Here is a 22,446-nt window from a genome sequence, read left to right on the forward strand (position 1 = left end):
TGGGAAGAGGTACAGATTGTTTCGGGTTTATTAGACAATGTACAGATTAATTGCAGTTATGCAGTCGATATTTGGTACGGGCACTGGTGGAGCCGTAGAGGTGTTCAAACTTCGGCTTGAAGAAGGCTTTTCTTCGTCGCTCAGAAGCTAATGTCACACGATTAGTTACATCTGTCACAAGACTCACAACTGTATGATAACCAAAGTCTATCGGATTGCATTAGGGCTGCACAAAAAAATCGTACTTTGATTCAAAAAAAGTTTGTAATTAATTCGATTCGAAATTAATTTATTCTGAAACAAATCAAATTAATTCGGTTCGAATATTATTCAAATCAAGCTCAAGCTGAATATAATTCGTTTGAAATTGATTCACGAACTATTTAGGTTCGAATATCAAATAATACAACTAATGAATTCAATCATCAATCTTTAATAATGTAGGAATCAAACTTATATTAGAGCTCAAAATTGTTAATATAATGGTAACTCATAATAAGAAAATGTTTCAGAAATATAACAAATTAACAATGGAATAAGTTTCATTTGACTAGATCCATGCCGTGATTTTAATCAATCCAGCAGCATAAAAGGTAAGGGAATTTTGAGCTGACCCATAATCTATCAGTGTGAATCCGTAAAAGGTAAAAGGAAACTGTATGAATTTTGTTTCGCAAAAAGAAAACTAATGCATAAACTATCGGTATAACTAGGGCTGCAAAAAAATTCGTAATTAATTTGAAAACGAACTAAAACCATCAATTCGTAATTGATTTTGTATGAATTTTTAATTCGTAATTAATTCAATTTGAAATTAGTTCGTTTTGAAATAAATCAAACCAGTTTGATTCGAATCTTATTTAAACTCAAACTCAAACTGGAATAAGTTCAATTCGGTTTGATTCGTTTGCAGCCCTAGGTTGCATCATTTACAACTGTATGAAAATCGATTCCTCACAACTGTATTAATTAAAGCTCTGATCTAGTGCTACGCATTGATTGCCTGGTAACCAACTCCGGGTTGGTTCAAACAGGTGACTCACCTGGCACCTGATTCTCTCAGGAAGTATGCTACGTGATCGGTAAAGTTTAATTATTCTCAGTTTCTGGTATAATATCAAGTATTATTTATATAATGTTTTCTTTTTCTTTTTTAACAACCATACTTCAAATGCACACAAGTGTGATTACAAATTAAATATAGACTTGTCATGGTAGCTTCCACTACATATCAATATGCTTGGAGTTTACATCCGACCAGCAGTATATCAGAAACTTAGTATGTAAGCTAAGGCTTGAATTGATTGGTATGGAGATATTTTCAGTATAGTTGCTATTATTATTTTTGTAAGAAAGAAATTATAGTTAGTATTATGGAACTAATGTCAATGTTAATTATTTGTTCTCGGTCGATCGTAAGATTGCTCAGTCTTGATTCAAACCTTAGTAACAATCAACAGAGAAGATACACCTAAGAGGAAAAAAAAAAAAAAAAGATTTGAGACCAAAAAAAATCAATCGGATCAGGAGGCACATAAAACAGGAACAGAGAATCCGAACTCTAGAGTTGTGCAAAAGCAAAGCACCACTAGGTTTTGTTTACTTTTCTAAAAGTATAATAGAATGATATGATATATATCCATTCAAGTGGAATCATGTGTGAGATGAGACTCAGACCATCGGATTACGACTCTCCTCTCTCTCTCCGTCTCTTTAGGTTTTTCTTTTTCTCGAAGACAGCCCTTGACTCGTTAGATTAGCACAGCTGCACGGACATAGTTGTTTAACACATGCTAGCGAAAGCAACAACGCGCCTGACTCTTTTTCTTTTTTATTCGTTTATCAATTATGGATAAATTGGAAAGCAAAAGGTGGTCAGTGGTCACAATTGATCATGAATTTTGGGACCATAATAAAAGGGTAAAAGTTTTAGTTATATATGAAGAAATGGAGTCTGGATCGATCTCGTTGAAAATGACTGTCCTCGCGTTGTGGCAACTTCATAACATTAACATATATACGGCACAAGTGCACAACAAACTTTTGTAATTTTTGATGTATATATAAAAAAAAATAATGGATAAATTTGTATATTTTCAATTTACAGAGAGGACTTAACCGAATTCATTTCCTCTGAGTAGGTCTGGCAAAAAAATTCGAGGTTCGTGATTCGATTCGGGTTTGATAGAGAGTCATAATTTAACTTAGCGGACACTCCCTCGCTCTCAAATCTCAATAACCTAGTTCTCTCTCCACCTCTCCCTAACTCACTCTCCCTCTAGCTCTAAAATCTAGCCGACGCTCTCGGCGACTGGCTGTCTCTCCGGCTGTCACTCCTCTCTCCGGCCTAGATGACTGTCTCTCCTCTCTCTTCGGTCGTCTCTCATAGTTCATATCAAAAAAGTCGTCTCTGATGTATTTTTTCATGAACAATTTTTCAACTTAAAAACACTTATTTCATAGTTCATGTAAAAGGAAGTCATGTGAATTTTGTCCCGCGAGAAAAAACTAATGTATAAACTACCGATATAACTAGGGCTGCTAAAAAATAATTTAGTTCGTGATTCGATTCAGGTTCGATTCGAAAAATGTGTAGTTCGCTATTAATTCGATTCGAAATGGGTTCGGTTCAAAATTAATTCAAACCAAACTCAAACCTAAGGTAAGTTTGGTTCGGTTCGGTTCGTTGCCACCCCTACCTCTGAGATAACAAATATTTCTGTTTAGATCCGGACCGTCTGATCATAATCCAAATATATCCGGTCCGAAATAAAATGCACCAGTCTTTTTAATATTTGTGCAGATTATAATCAGGCGGTCTAAATCTAGAGAGAAACATTATGTTACCTTAGATGATATGAATTCAAACTTTACCACATTTGTTCTCAACATCTAGAAATGTTATGGCCTATTATATGTATGTGAGGAAAAAAATAGTGAAATACAGAGAAAAGATTGAAGCAAATAGTATTAAAATTATATCTTTGTTCGTATTTTATTAAGCATATATAAATACAAATAAACTAATTATTATTTTTCTATCTAAAATAACTTTAAGTATCATATCAAAAAAAATCTGTAATTTTATAATTAAAAACAAAAATAATCTGGTCTTGAAAAAATTTAGTCCATAAAAAGAAATTCAGTTTGGGCCTTGAAATTAAAGTTTATGTAGCATAGCGGAGGTTGTAACTGAAATAGTGCATTTTTATTCCATAACGTAGCATTTAAGGTCTGCAAATACTATAACGCGCTATTTAAAATACTGATTATTGCAAAAGATTTAATTGTAGCAGTTCATATCTGAGCAAATTCATTATTTTGAGTATGTTCTCTAATTAATTATATGCACTGTAATTAATACTTCTCTAGCCTTGAAGAATGTAAGCACACTGCCTAAATAAATGAGAGCACATGTCACATTTTTCATATAATAACTAGATATACAGCGATTGTTGTTTGTTCTCTCTCCAAAATTAGCAAGAGGGACCTCAGTGCTGTCATTATTCTGTCGACTGTTAAAACCCTAAAAAAATTAATTCCTTACGGTTCTGAGTTCTGACATGTAAAAGGGCCTACATTATAATTACAAACACTATGTATGTTTAATTATGAACCAAGAATAGAATGCCAGTATGCCACATTTATATGGATCATGCATTCCGTATTGTTCCCCGTACGATCCCCTGAGAACATTAAATTTTCTGGTAAATAAATGCTATACTAATATTAATTTGTTGCATACTTACAAATTCTAAAATTGTTGAACTACTGAATTGTTCTAGACAAATTATGTGAACAGCATTACACCCATGCTAAATAGAATATGTATCCTCTCAAGTACCACACTTAATAAAATTAGCTTTCAGTCGGTGCCATATTAAAATTGATGACTCAGATCTCATTGTACTCAGTCGGGTATTGTACTGAATCTGAATTCTTCTAAATATATCTTTTTTAGTCAATACAGAGGCGATAAATGCATCAGAAAAATTGAAAAAAAAATATATAAATAACTCAAAGAGGCATATGAGAATTACTTTGCTGGAAATTAAGCCATATAGCTTCTTATTTGTAATGACTTACAAAACCTTTATAATAATTGTTTAAAAGAAATTGTGAATTATTAATATTCTCCAACTTCTTCTTTTTTATGTTTGTAATATATCCATTTTTTTCCCCCGTCGTTAATACCCAACTGAAATTACTTGATATTTTTTTAACTTACATTTTTTTTTACAGAATTCAATTTTATATTTACAACATAAAAATTAAGGGGCTTTCATAATGTAGTAGCTGAATCTGATTCACTTATTCACATCTTGCCTGGATGAGCCCAACTTAATTTTTTTTTTTAATATACTCTAAAGTAATGAGTACCTCCTAACTATTATATAATAAAGCCCTATGTTCTTTTTCGTGCAACCAAACTAAAGCACAATTGAATGCAAGTTCTAACAGAATTAAAAGTTATCATGACGCTGAAATTCCCACCAAATAACCCACTTTTCTCACTCATAACCACGCATAATTAAGAAAAAATTTGGAAAATAAAATAAAAGCAAGAGACGCTTTAAAACTACGCAATACTATATTTAATAATTTTATCAACGGATGTCACTTTTTTCAAGGGCAATGGATGGTTTCTTTTAGAAATAATTTTATAGTAGAATACATAAATAATTTTAAAGGACGTCCAATTATCATTTTGGTCCTTAAACTTTTAAAAATATCATTTTGGTTCTTAAAGTACTACTCATTTACTATTTTGATTCTCAAAGTTTCAAAAGTATCGTTTAGAATTTAAGTTTCTCGTTTTGTACCAAATTAGTCCTGCATATGACATACATTTGAAAAATATGATAACTTTATGTAATTTACTCACTAACATTTTTAAACGAAATAATTTTATGACTCGTCAACACCAATCTCTGGTATTATTAGTGGGTTTGTTGAATTAAAATATGTGAATCATATTTTACCTAAAGTAGATAACAAAATGTTAGGAAAGTATGTTGTTTGGTAAAAAAAAAAAAAAAAAAAAAATCAACCATTAGCAATTCTAGATATTAATGTTAAATGATGACATGTCATCAAGCTATTGGTGAATGATCCAAGAACGAAAAATCCCAGACAATTGTAAGCATACTTGAACATTTAATGTATCATCGGGTTGAATGAATTAGTATGACTGTATGGTACCATTATCCTGGTACAAGGAGGATAATCTTTCCTCACCAGCAATTTATACTATTTTTTCAACCAACCGCCAAACACTTAGTAAAAATATCAACATGATGATCATTTTCCTTTTCTTTTAAAGTAGCAGGTAAGATACCTGCTGATATTTTTACTAAAAACAAAAAAAAATATGAATTATATGATGACCATTTTTATCCATGTTTTTTTAGGGATATTTTTATTCATGACGTACTACATGTGTTTGGTTGTTGTACAATTTTTTTTGTTTTTAGGATGACGAGATTATTTGTGGCAAAGGAAGCCCTAAAAATGTCACAGATCGTTGTGGACTTGTAGTAGCATGCATAGTAATAATATACGCAAATAATTCGTGTTTTATTTGTTTTTTTTTATATTTTTGAACTGAACACGAATAAAATGAACAAAAACGTATAATACATTTTATTCGCGAATAAAACACGAATTTTTTTATTTTTATTTTTTTGGTTTTTTTTGTTGCTTCTTATTGTACCGAATTACGAATTTTTGATCCCACTTAACCAAATTCGAACTATTTATTTGTCACTATGGTAGCATGTTTAATCTTAAAGGTAGCATGCTGCACGGTTGTTCACACAGGTTGCGCAACATTAAATTAAACAAATAAACTAGAATGGACCGATCAGATCCGACAGTTGATAACTCTCCAGTTCTCCAGTTGTTTGGATCCAACGGCTCACACCAAATACATTTCTCGGAGTTCTCACCGCTTGACAGAACTGAATTCAGCCTTAGAAGGGCAGTAGATCCCGCCATGTGCGCGCAACGCGCTTTTTTCTCGGGTTTCGCTGCGGCTACGTATAAATTATCAAATTTGTTTTCTTTATTTCCTTCCACATTTACATAGATTGCCGTGTAGATTTCAATACTTTTTCATTGTAAAGAACTAAAGATTGAATGATTGATTAAAAGTTAAAACAGATAAGTGAGCAACATCTGAGCCGCTGTTTCTTTCTTTTTTACTTAAAGCGTGATTTCTTTGGAATCTAACGGTCAATATATAATCAGAAGGGAGATAGCTTCCCTGCTCTTGCCGAAATGATATCCTCTGCGGAGTTTTTCAGTGCGAGCTGTGCGGAGCTTTTAATATGGTCCGTTCGTTTCAGATCGGACGGACCGAATTAAAAGTTCTACAAATTTTGAGTTTTTTTTAAATTCGGGCAAGATCTGATCTGATCCGTCCAATTCGAAACGAACGTACCAGATTAAAAGCTCTGCACCAGGGACAGAAGGTAAGCCTATCAAGGGGTGGCTAAACCACCCCCAACAATTTCATTTTTTTTTGTCAAGTATATAAAAATTAAACTAAAACTTCTATTTTATATATATTAGCTACCCCTATAATAATACAAAATAATCAAAGGGATTGAATATAGGATAATATATTTTTTCATTTGCTAATTTTTTCAATAGTAAAACAGAAAAAAGAAACTAAAAAAAAGGAAAAAAAAAACCATACCTATTACAATATTATTTTCATTAAGCATTTTGGAGAGGTCACCTTAACCATTTTAGAAGGTATTATTGATTGTACCGGAAAACAAGAAAATTATTGGAGAGAAAAAAGTGATTAAGAGGTTTTCTGAAGAGAAAAAAAAATCAAAATTATAAAGGTGAAATTTAAATTGATGTGAAGAACGTAATATCTTTTTTCCTTTGATATTAGAGTTTGTTTCTTATTTATCGACTATTTACAAATTTTAAATTGTTGTTCATTGTAACTTTTAAATAAAGGCTAATTTTAATATTTTATTTTCATACAAGATTGTTTATTATATTTTTATTTTTTTTATAAAAATAAATAAATTATGATAAAAATGTTCTGTATGGAATTATAGAAGAGATTATTGAAATTTTGTACCTAATTTAAATCCAAATAAAATTATCTTTAAAAGAAAGATCTCAGGTTCTTATTGTAAGGTAAATGAAAGCAAATAATGAAGAAACAATACTATCTTGTGTGATATAAAATTGGGTTTATATAGAAGTATTTTAAATATGATATTTATTTTGATCAACCACCCCTATAGTTGAAGTTGAGTTCCGCCCCTACTCCGCACAGCTCTGCACGGAAAAACTCCGCAGAGGATATGCTTCTTGCTCTTGCCATGGTTGTTCCCCAGGCTCAACGGAGAAGGAAGCGGGTGTGTCTGATAGGCATTGAATTCAAATCAGTCTGAAGTTTGATCGGAATCGTCTAATTTGCTTCATAATTTATGTGCGTTGTGTCAATATTTGTATTGATAAAATATGTACGAGTCATAAAATGAATCGTACTAATTTGGATTTGATATCATACAATTTGTTCCCTCTTTAGCCACTTGTGTCATTTTAACCCTCTATGTTCGTTAATTCATACAACTAAACATAGCTCCTTATATGTATTAAAATTTAATCCTAGTGTAAGCAAACAATATTTTTTGTGGACTATGTGATTGCTTAAACTCGGTCAGTTCTGACTACTTGTCTCAACCATAGTGACAAATGAATTATTCGGATTTGATTCAGCAAGGTCAAAAATTCGTAATTCGGGTAAAATTCGGGAATGATTTGGAATTATCTGGATCAGATATCTCAATCCTGCAAGAGAACAAAAAACAAAACAAAAACAAAATGTTATGGAAAATATTCGGAAAAAATTCGCAAATAATTCGTAAAATTGGAGAAAATTCATAAAATTTGCAAATTATTTGGATTTAATTCGGTCAACCAAATAATTTGACGTTCGGTTTGACATCACTAAAAAAATTATTCGAATTTAATTCGTGAATCTTGTGACTATGATCCCAACCCATGAACCTACCTTATACCATCTATTACACAACAACAGACAAACAAAAAATTGTAGGAAGTTTTTGCACACCGTGGAAAAAAAAAATCTGAAGAGAGAAACAATGGAAATACTAGAAAATAGAGTTGGGAAATTAAGCATTAGCAATTGTCAATTCGTTACTGGTCAAAGTGTTAATTCATTAATTGACAAATAACAACCATATATCATAAAAATACTAATTAAATTGATACTGCTTCATAAGGTTAAAAGTTTTAAAACTTTTATCATGTCAAATCATCGAGTTGGATTTATCAACAATTATGATTGTTAATTGCATGGCTGAAAATTAGATAATTTTTAACTAATCTATATTCATCAATTTGGAATATATCTAATTTAATATTTGAAATTAATTACTTTATTGTGTGATTATATAAATATTTTTTTATTTTTTTTATGTTGCACTCTATTTCATTTCCAATTTAAAAAAATGAATTATCTCTTTAAATATATATTTAAATTTTCGATATGAAGTCCGAAAAATAGTTTTAGTTCCTGTAAAATGTAAATCTTATATTTGAGACTCGACAAAAATGGATAAAAACTTAATATTTTTTTGGAGTATTAGATGGTTCTAGATTTTAAATTCACATCCCCTTAGGTTACCTGACTGAGTACAATTACAATAGGACGGTTCTTTTAGCTTGATATGAATCTCAAAATGAACTCCTACAATCTCTACAAAAATCGGCTCCAGTTTGATCCGGATCGAATTAATCTGGTCCGTCAGTTTTAATTTGCTCGAATCAGGTACCTGAGAGGATACGGATCCCTAGATTTTACCACAGGAATACGTCTATAGAACTATTATTTAACCGTAGCTATAAATCATAAATTCATAATTACAAGTCAATAAAGAGTATGGCTAATATAACATCAGTGTCATTTCAGCTATATAACACTAACTCCAAAACCTATCAAATCGAGTTCAAATGATGAATCCAAACCGTTCAAACTAATTTACTTTATTAGTGATGCGTTTACATGCAAACTTTTTATATTTTCAAGTTATTTTAGTATCAAATCAAGCAGCAAAAAAATTGAAAAATGAATGTATTAAAATTAACTTAGAAACTTACATATTTGACTGCTTGACTTGATACCAAATAAACTCAAAAACTTATAAATTTTACATATAAACGCACAACTAATGAAGTAGATCGGTTTGAACGGTTTGAATTCACTATTTGAACTCAATTTAATAGATTTTAGAGTTAGTATTATATAAACTAAAATGACACTGATGTTATATTAGCGATATTCGTCAATAAGTTATCCAAGACCTACAAATGAGCGCACCACTTACCTCGCATTTAATTAAGATAGGCGCTGTACGGCTGTACCGTATCCATCTAATTTAGCTTATTGTCTGTTTGTTTACCCCTTGAGCAGATAACTAGAATATTTTGTTGTTTGTTGTGGAACAGCTATTGATTAGGATTTCCGAAGCACCTGATTTGTTTATTTATTTTTGGTAACATGCCCGTAGGGTCGGAGCAGCTTGTTCGTTCCAATTGCACATAACCAAACGAAATTTCAAATTTGTTACATACTGTATTAGCCTGACATTCTAGCTACTTTTTATGGCCAATTTAAAATATATATATCAGGGTAAAATAATTGTCCACGTTTATTTAAGACAGAAGAGAGAGAAAAATAGTCTATTATATTATGGCCATGGATTAGTTAACGGTCGGATAATTTGAAATTAAACATTGGCAGATATCTAAATGACCTCTAGTTAGATAAATTAATCTCAAGTTTTTTATTTCATACGATGCACATATAATAGGAGGAGATTGGCTAAGTTCAAAATATTTTTTCTTAGTCTACAAAACAAATGATTCGATTTTCAGATTTTCAAAGTTCAAACAGTTAGATGTTCAATTTATATTAAAATGTGCTTGGAGACCAAATTTTACATTTTTTAAAATTTTTTTACTATTTATTAAGATGGTTTGAAAATTGTTGTTTTTATTAAATTTATGCACCATTGAAAAATAATAATTTTCAAACCATCTTAATAAATGGTAAAAAAAAATCCAAAAAATATAAATTTTGGTCTCCAAGCACATTTTAATATAGATTGAACATCTAGCGGTGATCGAGTGTTTGGACTTTGAAAATCAGAAAACCGAGTCGTTTGTTCTCGGAATTAGAAAAAAAACGTTTTGAGCTTAACCAACCTCCATATAAAGTCAAAATAGCACTATATGAAGTTAAAAGTGCTCTGTCAATATTTTTACCTTCATTTTCTTTCAAAAAAATTATAATTTAGAATGTACTCGGTATGGTTTCCAAATTTTGTACAGTGCCAATCTACCAAAATCATACCTTCACGCTATCTCAAACTCGAGTACCTTTGAAGCACCACCGTCGCTGTCCAAAAATATACATCCATACCAACTTATGAAAGTAGATTCTAGTCGCTTTCACAACAAGTATCTCATTAATAGGAAATCTCTCATCTATTAAAAGATAAATGTTTTGGAGAAAAATTCTAAACTTTTGCTATGATTTTTGAGGAAATGCAAAGCCTACGGGCAGTTTTAAAAGAAAAAAAAAGAAAAGAAAAGATAAATGCCCCAAAACTAAACGCGCATTGAAAAGGCACAAGTAATGAATTTTAATCCTCTAGAATCATCTCTAGTTGCCTTAACTAGATTTTATTCATTTTAACTATTTAATATCTTGATAGACCACATAATTAGATAAAATGTGGATTGTCACCAATGGTCTAATTTTACGAACAAAATTATAGAGAGGCTACACTGATGGAAATAATAAAAAAAAACATATATATAATTCTCGATTAATCGCTTGGCGGTACCATATCCATCCGACGGCCGCATACCGTTATTTACAACACTGCTCTGAATCAGAAGAGGTGAGTGTACCAGGTGGCAGAGCCAAAATTGTTAGGCAATGCGCAATGGTGTCAATCAAGAGGAATTTTTTTTTTCAGTTTATTTATTTTATTTTACAAACACAAATTTCACATAATTTTAAGGAGTTTTGTAAAAATTTAGTGGTATTAATTGACTCTAATAAAAGTTTATTGACTCTGGTCGAGTGTACTATTCGGAAAATTAACAGTTGAAATTAAGAGGGGGGAGGCAGTGATCACTAATAATACGATACATATTTTCATCAATTAATGAGCTTCAAAAATAATGTATTGCCATTTGAGAAAATTTATATGGAACGAAGAAGGATTTAAAGTTTAAATCTGAGGATCTTAATTTTACAAAAAGTTTTGTACAAATTACTTAAGAATTGTTTGATAGATAATTAAAATAAAATGCAGAAGAATGATAGAAAAAGCGATCCATCTAAATTATCCATTATTTTATTAAGATATTTCCATCGGTTTATTCTCTCTAGAATTTTGTTCTAGTCAATGTTTGAAGTAATTTGAATTTTCAACTAAAGAGGCTAAACCGATGGAAATAAAAAATTAATGTCTAAAGCGATCCATCTAATTTAAATAAAAACATCTGTATTTAAATTGTGTGAATTTTATGTTGATTGCGGACTTCATTATCTAATATCTTTATGCTATTGCCCTAACAAAGTTCAGCAAACTACTATGAGGTAGCTCGATTCAGATTGTTCTCGACTCGAACCGATTACAAGCTAAGATTTTAGATCGCCCCTCTAATTCCAACTCGCTCCGTTCGATCGGTTCCTACTACAAGTCGATTACGAGCTAGACCTAGCTTGATCCGAGTTAGCTTGTTGACACCCCTAGTTGTTTTTAGTAGCTCTATTTTCAACTTTGAAGCAGTGGCAGAGTGATATTATTTTGGAAGGAATATTTGTCTATTTATGGCTCAATTTTTTTTCTCCAAAATATGCTTTCCTTTAGTTATGTACTTTTTTTCATAAAAAAATATACAAAATATGCTTATGTTTTAAATAATTATACAATTATGTGCTACTCTGAAAATTTTATCCCGCGCTATTATAATTCATGGCCGCTCCAACACTCAAGAAGTATATGACACCAACGTGTTCAAATATTATATGATGGACACTGAAATTAAATTTAAATTTGTTTATATAATATATTAATTTTTTTTTTAAAAAGGCAAAATAGAGCAACTGTTGTTTCATGTGTTCAAATATTAATTTGTTCATGGCCGCTCCAACACTCAAGAAGGAATATGAATAATTACACCATTACAGTTGTTTCAGTTTTAGAGTCTATATAATATATTAATATGCATTAAATTTAATTCCGAATGAAACTTTGATTAAAATAAAAAAAAATTCAGATAATAGCTTTTCCTTTTCTCCATCACCCTCGCTTGGTGTTCTTGCTTGGAGCAAAAATAACGAAAGAGCTTTTGCTCTATTTTTCCTATTGAAAGGTGTTTGGCAAAGTATTCCATTAAAAATACCAACTAGACCATTATTTGTAAATTTATTCTGTTAGCGCGTCATTTAGCAACTGAGCGGTGCGTCGAACTTTATATGATAAATAATAATATGTTTGTACAACCATCTACTGACAGAACAGAAAGGAATATTTGTTTAAGCAAATTTAAATGGTTTTATTTCAATCAACATAAAGAGGTTTATTATAATTATTTAGACATCATCAAGTGGAACGCTTGAAGGACAAGAAGACAAAAAAAAGAAGAAGTAAATAACTTAATGTAATCCTGATTGTTATTCTTTATTTTATTTTTAATGTGAAATGCCCGTAGGCTGATATTAAAAACCGAGATTACAACAGTTCGTAAGACAGCATATATTACATAAAGTGATGAAACCAACAACCCAAATGTAGTTTACAAAAACACTAACTAGCAACCTAACTATTAATTACATAAAATCACCAACATAAAATAGAAAGAGAGAGCAGCAGTGACATATAACTGGAAACTGCAGACCAGTATCATCAGGATCAAGGACAGAGGGAAGGAGAGGTAATGGGGTCCTCAATTGGTCTATAATTTTTAATATTTTTTTTTGTATTCATGTATGCATTTTTATATAATTTAGAGTAAAATGACATGATATTGTAAAATTGATTTATTGTCCGTAGAAATTTTTTATATAATTGATCTCATATGTATTTAACTCTATAGTTTAAAAACTTGATTCCGTTCTAAAATCAAATGATTGGAATGCTGAAGATAAAACATTCTTTATATTTTTAATATATCAAAAATATTTTGTATCTATCTAAAACTGCAGTAAAAATGTTTCACAAAATATAAGATTTGATTTCTAAACATATTAAAATATGAAGATCACAGTGAGCAATTTGAATGGACTATTTAAATTTTAAAAACAAGAATAAAAAAATGTAGAATATCATAAGACATGAAAGATATAAAACATTTTAACTCTTAACCCTCCTCGGATTATTTATTTGTTACAAGTGTTAATCGTGTTTTCTGTAAAACGCGACTCATGTATAAAAAAAATAAAATGATCAACAATTTTAGAGATTGATATGAACTGTCGCTGATAACGTGACAGCGCGCTATTGGCAAGTTCAGAGTGAAAATTTCAGTGATTGAAATTAAACAGGCCTCAATATATTTTGTATTGTAGAGATGAAAACCAACAGAGAAAATGTAGTTATGACACAACCTCTGAGATATCTCTTATTTTGCGTGACTTTCCGGAAAATCTCAACCGTTGAAATACGTTCTCCGCGAATCTCAAAGCCTAAATAATACTGGCCCCGTACGTCACCCGGAATAGGCACCGGACACGTCGTTCACGCAAAATATGAGATATCTCAGAGAATACGCACTCACACCTCTCTCACCATTTAATTCGATGTCGCTTTATATAATAAAGACATTCTCTCTCCTAGTCTCCTCTCTTCACTGCTCTCTCTTCATCTTTTCTTTTCTTCTCCTTCCCCTTCACCAACTCCACTCGAATGATCTGCATCCATGTGGATTGCCGAGTGACGATTCGCTCTCCTTCTTCTCTTCTATCCTTCTCATTTTTTTCTCTGTGTTGAGAAAAAAATCGAGTGTTTCAGTGAGTGCGAGTGATTTTAAGTGACTGTTTAGACATGAAGAGTTCGATTAGATTTTCGCTTCTGTTTCTCCTCGCTTTTGACTGTGCATTTCACTTTGCGCCATCCAATTCCCTTTTGCAAGATGATGGTATGTATACTCTTTTCTCAAATTAGAAACAATTTACGATTTCACTTGGATATCCTCGAAATTCTTTATTAAGGAAATTTTCTTAATTGGTCAGCACCTTTCACTGTATATATATCACATTTTTAACCGCCATCTTTACTTAAGTTTCATTGTACGTAGTAATCATAACGATATCTTCCAAAAAAAGAGCAATGTGGTTGATAGTTGGGGGAATTCGTAATTTTGTTTTCAATTTTCAAATGCAGTCTGGATTCTAATTGCTTTTAAAAGGGTTATATTCGAAGACCCTCTGTCAAAACTTTCCGATTGGGATGCTATGCATCGAGATCCGTGCAGCTGGTATGGCGTGCGCTGCTCTGGCAAACGGGATCAGCTTATTTCATTGTAAGGCAATATGGTTTTAGTTTTTTTATTAATTAAACTGTTTGTTTCTCATGTGTTCTGTCTCCTGTGCTGTGTGGATCTCAATTCTTGACTGTTTTTAGTGTAGAACCGAATCATTCCCAGAGTTAGTAGTGTTTTTTTTTTGTAGGTTGGGAGTTGGTTGCGATAAATAGCATCTTTAGTTATTTGGATTTGTTAATTTGATTTGATCCTGTCATGTCTTTTTTCCTTCACATTATGCCCTTTCACTGCTGGAATTCGCTTTTCTTATCCCTTGAATTAAATTGAAGCTATGTCAAGGGAATTAAGAAAAAAAAAAGCTGGAATTCGATTTTTCTTATCCCATGAATTAAATTGAAGTTATGCCAATAGAAATAAGAAAAAGAAGCAAAGTTTTTTATTGTGCAAAAATTGCAATGTTTAATATGAGAAGGACAGGTGAATCTCATTTTATGTTCAGTTTGTTGAGCCTACTTCTAAGAAATGTTAACAATTTCATGCCTGGTTAGCACCTTGAAATTTTTTTTTTGGAAAGAAATGAAGAAGAAAAATATTCATCAACCAGTAGTTTGCATCAATTGAGCATTTGACTTCATCAACTTATATAAAATTTGGAATTTTGAATATATCTTTTCTTCAGAAATCTCTCCAATTCCTCATTGAAAGGGTTTCTAGCTCCAGAACTTGGTCAATTCAGCTCACTGCAAGAATTGTATGTACAGCACTCTTCCTTCACTTCTTCTTTTTGATAGTATATATTTGTTCTGTTACACTGACAATTAGGCATGCCTATTTTCTTGATCAGACATTTGGATAATAACCTCTTTATGGGGACAATACCTAATCAAATTGGGCTGTTAAAGAACCTAACAGTGTTGGATTTGAGTGTGAACCGGCTTACTGGACCTATCCCTGCTGACCTCGGAGACTTGAGCAGAATAACAAAAATGTAAGCGGCTAAGTTTCATTTTCTCAAATAAAAAGCTTCAGTTGTGCTCCCTTTAGAACATAAAAATGCCCCCAAACACTGTTCCAAAAGGAGAAAACTGAGGAGTTTCAGTATTTTGTTTGGAAGAAAACTGGGGAATTTAAAAGTACGGAGATATTTTTCATGTTTTTAGGGCTATCGGATTGTTGGTTTGGTTCTATATTGGTGCAAAATATGACAAATTTTCCTCTGTAAAACAAAATATTTCCTGTATTGCTCCACAAAACATGTTTTATCCTTCATGTCTCTCCATATTTGTTTCATCCCACTTTCTTGTCCATGAAATATGAAAATTTAGGACAGTACAAAAGTTTGGTGTAAGGTGGAAAATGCGAATTTCTGCTGTTTCCCAAATTACTAAGTATTTTAATAATTTCAACTTCTTGTTATCTCAGTATTTTCTTCATTCTGAACTCCGTCTCTTTTTTGGGTATTTGTAGAAACTTGCATTCCAATGGATTGACTGGTTCTATCCCAGTGGAATTTGGTAAGCTTCAAAATCTGGTGGAATTGCGTTTGGATCGAAACCGACTCAAGGGGCCAATACCTGGTAGTACCAAGACGAGTGTTTCACAAAGTGATAGCAGGTTTGTATTATGAATTTTTATTCATGTGCACAACTCAAATTTTAGATTCTTTTGTTGGTTTGTGTGGAGGTTTAATAGTGCTGTATATTAATTGATCTATACTGGCACCTGTAACTGGTAGTAGGACCAAGTCCACCAAAGTCCTCTCCTCCTCTCTCTTTATTTATTATTTTAGTAGATGAAATAAAAAAATAAAAAAAGAAGATTCAGTTTACCATAATTTTACTACGAGTTTCAGATTGATGGCTCATGACAGTGGTAATGGATTATGCCAGCAATCATCACACTTGAGAGTAGCTGATTTCTCCTACAATTTTTTAGTTGGGAAAATACCTGCTTGTTTGAAACATCTCCCAAGGTGAATATAATTTATGCAATGATTGATCTAGACTTTCCTTTTGTACAATAGAAAGTTTAATATAAAAAGTAACTAAGAGTATTATCAACGAAGCTGTTTAATTGGAAGCAATTAATTATACAAACAGGTCAAGTTTTCAAGGAAATTGCTTTCAAGATGAGTTTTCAAAATTGCAGAGAACCATCAAAATATGTAATGGTATCTCTCTCTCCCCTCCTCTCCATATATCTACTATCTATCTATTGTTCTGTTTGTCTTTGTGTTTATGTGACAACAAGTTCTTAAGGAATGCTAATTTTATGATGAGTAGGGATAAAATGCTCCCATTGTTTTCGTGCCCCAATAATGTCTCACATCCCTATGTTTTCATAGTCTAAACAGTCAATCCAAACCGCTCAACATGATCTCCATATTAAAAATGTGCTTGGAGACCAAATTTTATAATTTTTGGAAAAAATTACTATTTTTTCAGATGGGTACAAAATCACTGTTTTTCAGAAGATTTTTGGACCATCCAAAAACAGTTATTTTGTACCTATCTAAAAAAGTAGTTAAAATTTTCCCAAAAAAATAAAAATTGGTCTCCAAGCACATTTTAGTATGACGAGATAAGGATGTGGTTTTGTACCTATTCAAGCACATTTTAATTTGATCATGTTGAGCTGTTTTGATCGACTGTTTAGACTTTCAAAACCGAGATAAGGATGTGAGGCATGATTGGGGCACGGAAACAATGGGGCATTTTAACCCTACTTTTTTATGATATTGGTACTGGCAATGTTGTATAACGGCAAAGTCATTATGGCCCTGAAACTATGATATTGTACTGGCAATATTGCATATTGTTATCATGCTTGTGGTGTTCGATGGAATTGCCTAGTTATAAATCAGGTCATGTTCCACTTACAACTGCAATTTACTTTCAAAACTTCTATTTGTAGGTGGCAATGTAAAAACCCAACCAGCACAAAAAGGCGTGGCATACAAGGAATCAAAGGAGTGGCACAAGCACCAGAACCCAAGACAGCCATGGTGGCTTCTATTTTTAGAAATTGTGACCGGAATTCTGATACTTGTTTTGGGTCTCACTGCTATTGTTTCAGCTTACAACAAAAGTTGTAAGCTTAAACCAGCCTTGAATTTAAAAGCCCCCTGGAGCAGAACTCAGAGCTGGAGGGATGAAATCACCATCTCTATAGGTTCGTAGTCTGTTATTCTTACGGGATTTTTACAAATTACAGTTAAGAGTGAGGCTATGGTACTATGCATAGCGCAAATTAGTCCATACTATGGATCAATAACTTCATTTTCCATGTCCAAACAGTCGATATAAACCGTCCAACATGATCTTCATATGAAAATATACTTGGTTACTAAATTTTACAATTTTTAGATTCTTTTTAGATATGTAGAAAATCACTACTTTTGAATGGCCTGCAATCTTTAGATCAAGTGATTTTCTACCTATCTAAAAAGATAGCAAAAAAATTATAAAATTTGATCTACAAGTACATTTTCATATGAAGATCATGTTGAACGGTTTGGATCAACTGTTTGAACTTTCAAAATTGAGATATTGATCAATAGTATGGACCAATATTCTCTATGCATAGTATCGTAGACTCACTCTTATAGTTAATATTTACCATACAGGGCTGACACGTGCAAGTTCCAACAAACGTGCAACTATTATCATAATTGCATTCAGCCAAGCAAAATTTTCCAATAACCTGATCATGTGAACTTATCTGACTTCTCAGCAAACTCAGCTTAATTTGTAAATTAATGTGGTGTTTGTAAGGCAATAAATCAGTTTGTATGGACAGTTACACATTTGTCAATTTAAATGGGAGTAAACCTTAGTCTAGATGTTACTTGCAAAAGAGTAAAATGTTGGTTTCAACTTGTGGATATACCATTTCAATCTACAATATGTTATGCAAGTAAATTACATGCATGTCCTTGTACAAATAAGGATTTGCTTGAAACACATTTCTCTACAGATGGTGAACTGTTGAAGGATATACCTAGGCTAACCCGGCAGGAGCTTGAAATAGCATGTGAAGATTTTAGCAACATAATTGGCTCTACCAATGAAACTGTAGTTTACAAAGGGACTCTGAAAGATGGGCCTGAGGCTGCAGTTATTTCTCTTTGCATCTCCCATGCCAACTGGAGCAATTATCACGAGTTCTTCTACCAGAGCAAGGTATCACATCAGATATCTCTAGGATTCCCTTATCACTGGTATCGAGCAATATAATTATACTGATACCATCCTGATACAGACTGGTTGTTTTGTAATGACATTGTTGTATGTTTGATATTATAAATTATACAACAGTTGATATACCTAACACGAAGAGAACAGTGGATCAGAAGCAATTTCCCAAAATTGAAGTGGTTTTTGTAATCAATGAATAGGAAATGGACAATTGAACTTTTTATAATTATATCTTTTCCAGCTAGCTCATTTGGCAAGGCTAAATCATGAGAATATAGCGAAGTTTCTAGGCTATTGCAAAGAATCTGATCCATTTACCCGAATAGTAGTATTTGAGTATGCATCTAATGGGACCTTGTATGAACACCTACACTGTAAGTCAGCATTTTAATTATTCAGTTTATTTATGTTTTGGTTTTTGATTTTGGGGCAAATTTTCGACAGTATTTACCATATTGACTGCTTGCTCGTGCTTTTAGATGGAGAGGATGGGTCACATTTATCCTGGATTAGGCGAATGAAAGTTGCTATAGGAATTGCAAAAGGGCTTCGGTACTTGCACACGGAATTGCAGCCCCCATATGCATTAGCTAATTTGAATTCAAATGCAGTGTACGTTACTGAAGATTTCACTCCAAAGGTATGCCTCATCTCCTCTCTCTCTTTTTTTTTTATTTAGGATTCCATTAACGTCTTAATTTTAAATTTTCATGGATTTCAGTGCCATCCTAACGCAACTTGTTCTTGTAATGTATGTACATGATTAGTTACAGACAGGTTTTAATTTTTTAATCAGTATTTGTTAATTAGTTGACCTTTTATTTATTTTTTTCTTTTACATTTTTGTGCAGTTAGTTGATTTTGAATGTTGGAATATGCTATTTTTAAATTTGGAGAAGAACTCGTATCACATACAGAATGGAAGTTCTGTTCACGGATTCCCGGGCACTTTAGAGGAGCGAAACATGGATGTGCAAGCAAACACATACGCGTTTGGGGTAGTCTTGCTGGAGATAATTAGTGGGAGGCCTCCATATTGCAAAGATCAGGGTTGTTTGGTCGAATGGGTAAGAACCCCTTTATGAAAGTTAATTTATTTATGAATACATAAAAGATAAATAAATAAAAGTCTTAGTTAGTAACAAATAAGTAACATGCTAATAGCACCTTACATTGCAGCAATATCTTTTAGAAATTTTGCTTTTGCCTATTGAAATGCTACCCCCTTACCAGAGAGATTCACAATCTCTCTCTGAACTAATCATGATTTGTTGCTTTGGTCAGCAAAGTTTATGAGTTGCCATTTTGATCCATATTTTAACACAGCAGTTTTGGCTTCATGCAGCGCACGGACCATACACATAGTTGTTTTGATTCTATATTCTGTGTGCTGCATGAAGTCAAAAGTGGGAAACCATAAGCAAAAATAAACATTAATTGGTAAATGGAAAGTAGTTCTAAACAAGTGATACTTTCGGTTTGCATATTAACGAAAGGATTTTGGTACGAAATGACAAAAATTAACTTTGATCAAAAATAGATTTCTGTTTTGTATTTAATAGGGTCTCATGTTTTAGTTTTCCACAAACTAGGTTATTGTGCAAATAAGAGGGATTTTAATTAGCATGATAAATTTCATGTTTTTGCTCATGTTTTAGCAATAAATTTTATGACAGGCTGTTAAACATCTCCAAAATGCTGAAGAAATCAAGAAATTAGTTGATCCTGTGTTAACCAACTTCAGAACAGAAGACCTCGAGGTCATATGCAGTGCTGTTACTCTATGTTTAGAACCCGACCCGTCAAAGCGACCTTCAATGCAAATCATTGCTGGAATTTTGGAAAATGGAATTGACTTATCAGTTGCTGCTCAGCTCAAACATTCCCCTTTGGCATGGGCTGAACTGGCTTTATCTTCCTAATATATACCTTCTTCTTCTTTTCTTCTTTTACTACACTGTAAATAATTTAGGTAGTACATTGAAAGGGCACTCTTAGCATTTTTCTCTTTTTTCTGTATCGTTATATTTTTATTTTACATTATTATCGCTTTTACACGGCCTGTTTGGTTTGTTCTGTTCAACTTCTATGCAATGTCGTACGTGTGGTGTTTTGTTGTTGTTATCATTTTCTTACTAGTGAATTGATTATTGATTGGAGGGTTCACAATCGAACAGCGCAGAGACAAATTTCTTTAAAATAAGCAAAGAGAGAAGAAATATTAGATATTGAAGCGTCGGTTTGTGAAATTGATATTATAGTTGGGGTAAGGCTACCGTGCTACGGTTTAATATTTGATTTTTTAAAATTCTAACAGTTATTCTGAACTGTTCATCTTGTTCTCCATATTAATATGTGTTTCGAGACCAAATTTTACATTTTTTGAAAAAAAATTATTTTTAGATAGATAAAAAATCAAATATCTGAATGATGCACAATTGTTTAAATCAACTGATTTTCTATCTATCTAAAAAAATAATAATTTTTTTTTTTTAAAAATGTAAAATTTAATTTCCAAACACATATTAATATTGAGAACAAGATGAACGGTTCGGATCGACCGTTAGGATTTTGAAAACTCAAATATTGAGCTGTAGCACCATAGCTCTCTATGCAACCCATAGCACCGTAGCCTTACCTTATAGGTTACTTCTAAATTATGTTGAAATATGTTTAGTTATTAAATAGTTGTATTATTAGATTAATCATTAATTATTGTCAAATTTAATTATATAGCTAAAAGTTATTCAATTTTGTAATAATTATTATTCATCGATATGTGAGTTTACCATTTCAATGTACAAAATTAATTACATTATATGATCATTTCTAAACAATTCTATATTTCTTTTATGCTGAATTCTATTATATGATAATATTTATTTTAATTTAAAAATCAAATGTATTGTCCAATATGTGTTTTTGTTTTGGAGACGAAGTCTAAAAAATAATAATTTTAAAAAGTTCATTGAACTCCAAAATGCATTGCGATTGGTGGCAATTTATAATATTGAAGGTTGGTAATAATTATCAGAAAATAAAAAAACGTCCAGATAATAATGTGAATATTGATGTATTATGTACAATTCACAAGTTCGAATTTTAATGTATCAGAAAGGATGAATAAAATTTCAAATTTGTATGTAACTTGAATTTTATAGAATTTACACTTATCTTGACTAACATAAATCATCGTCAATTACACTTTGATATCCGTATATACGAATTTCATTGCATCAAAAATGTTACTTTTATAAAAAAAAAATAATGCAATAAAAAAGATAATCATGGACAAATTTAACTTGGTACATGATTTATTTTTTTACAGCATCAAAATTCTGCTAACAAAACAAATTATACAAGAATACATTAATATTAATATTCATGTCAACACGTGTACGATTGCTAACTTGCCAAGTGATCCATCTTAAACTATAATTCTTATTTTCCTCCGATTCTCAAAAGCTCCATATGTCGAAGGAGACGAGGTTGCAATAATATTTTAATGAATCGAAGGGACAAATTTGACCTATTTGTAACCTTATTAGTTGAGAGGTGTGGATTTATTTGAAAACCCATCCCGTGACTCTGCTGACATTGTAAACGCACGGTGGTCATATTAAGAAGGGAGCAATATTATTGGACTTTGAGATTCGTGCCAAGTTAAAAAAGAATGGTCCAGAGCCAATAATTT

General features: G+C 31.8%; 1 protein-coding gene across 2 annotated transcripts; it reads left to right on the forward strand.

Annotated features, from left to right (window-relative positions):
- Positions 1–13,917: 13,917 nt before the first annotated feature.
- Positions 13,918–20,874, forward strand: LOC144576241 (Leucine-rich repeat protein kinase family protein). 2 transcript variants are annotated; one of them, XM_078326551.1, is made up of 13 exons: positions 13,918–14,211; positions 14,457–14,595; positions 15,236–15,307; positions 15,401–15,544; positions 16,024–16,170; positions 16,409–16,528; positions 16,656–16,726; positions 17,470–17,727; positions 18,532–18,737; positions 18,994–19,126; positions 19,232–19,392; positions 19,604–19,819; positions 20,429–20,874. In XM_078326551.1, exons 1-13 carry the CDS (start codon positions 14,118–14,120, stop codon positions 20,672–20,674), a joined length of 2,007 nt encoding a protein of 668 aa, XP_078182677.1. In that variant the 5' UTR covers positions 13,918–14,117; the 3' UTR covers positions 20,675–20,874. The 2 variants fall into 2 exon arrangements, with proteins under 2 accessions (XP_078182677.1, XP_078182678.1); XM_078326552.1 differs by having other exon boundaries at positions 16,656–16,720.
- Positions 20,875–22,446: the final 1,572 nt, after the last annotated feature.

The sequence above is a fragment of the Carex rostrata genome, chromosome 25, assembly GCF_964058835.1.
Source record: "Carex rostrata chromosome 25, lpCarRost1.2, whole genome shotgun sequence".
Taxonomy (NCBI): Eukaryota; Viridiplantae; Streptophyta; class Magnoliopsida; order Poales; family Cyperaceae; genus Carex; species Carex rostrata.

Bases quoted from the DNA above. Each gene is read 5' to 3' on its own strand.
- LOC144576241 (XM_078326551.1), top strand. From the start codon at position 14,118: ATGAAGAGTTCGATTAGATTTTCGCTTCTGTTTCTCCTCGCTTTTGAC. The intron at 15,545-16,023 runs GTAAGCGGCTAA...GGGTATTTGTAG, and splicing joins TTGAGCAGAATAACAAAAAT to AAACTTGCATTCCAATGGAT. The intron at 16,171-16,408 runs GTTTGTATTATG...TACGAGTTTCAG, and splicing joins GTTTCACAAAGTGATAGCAG to ATTGATGGCTCATGACAGTG.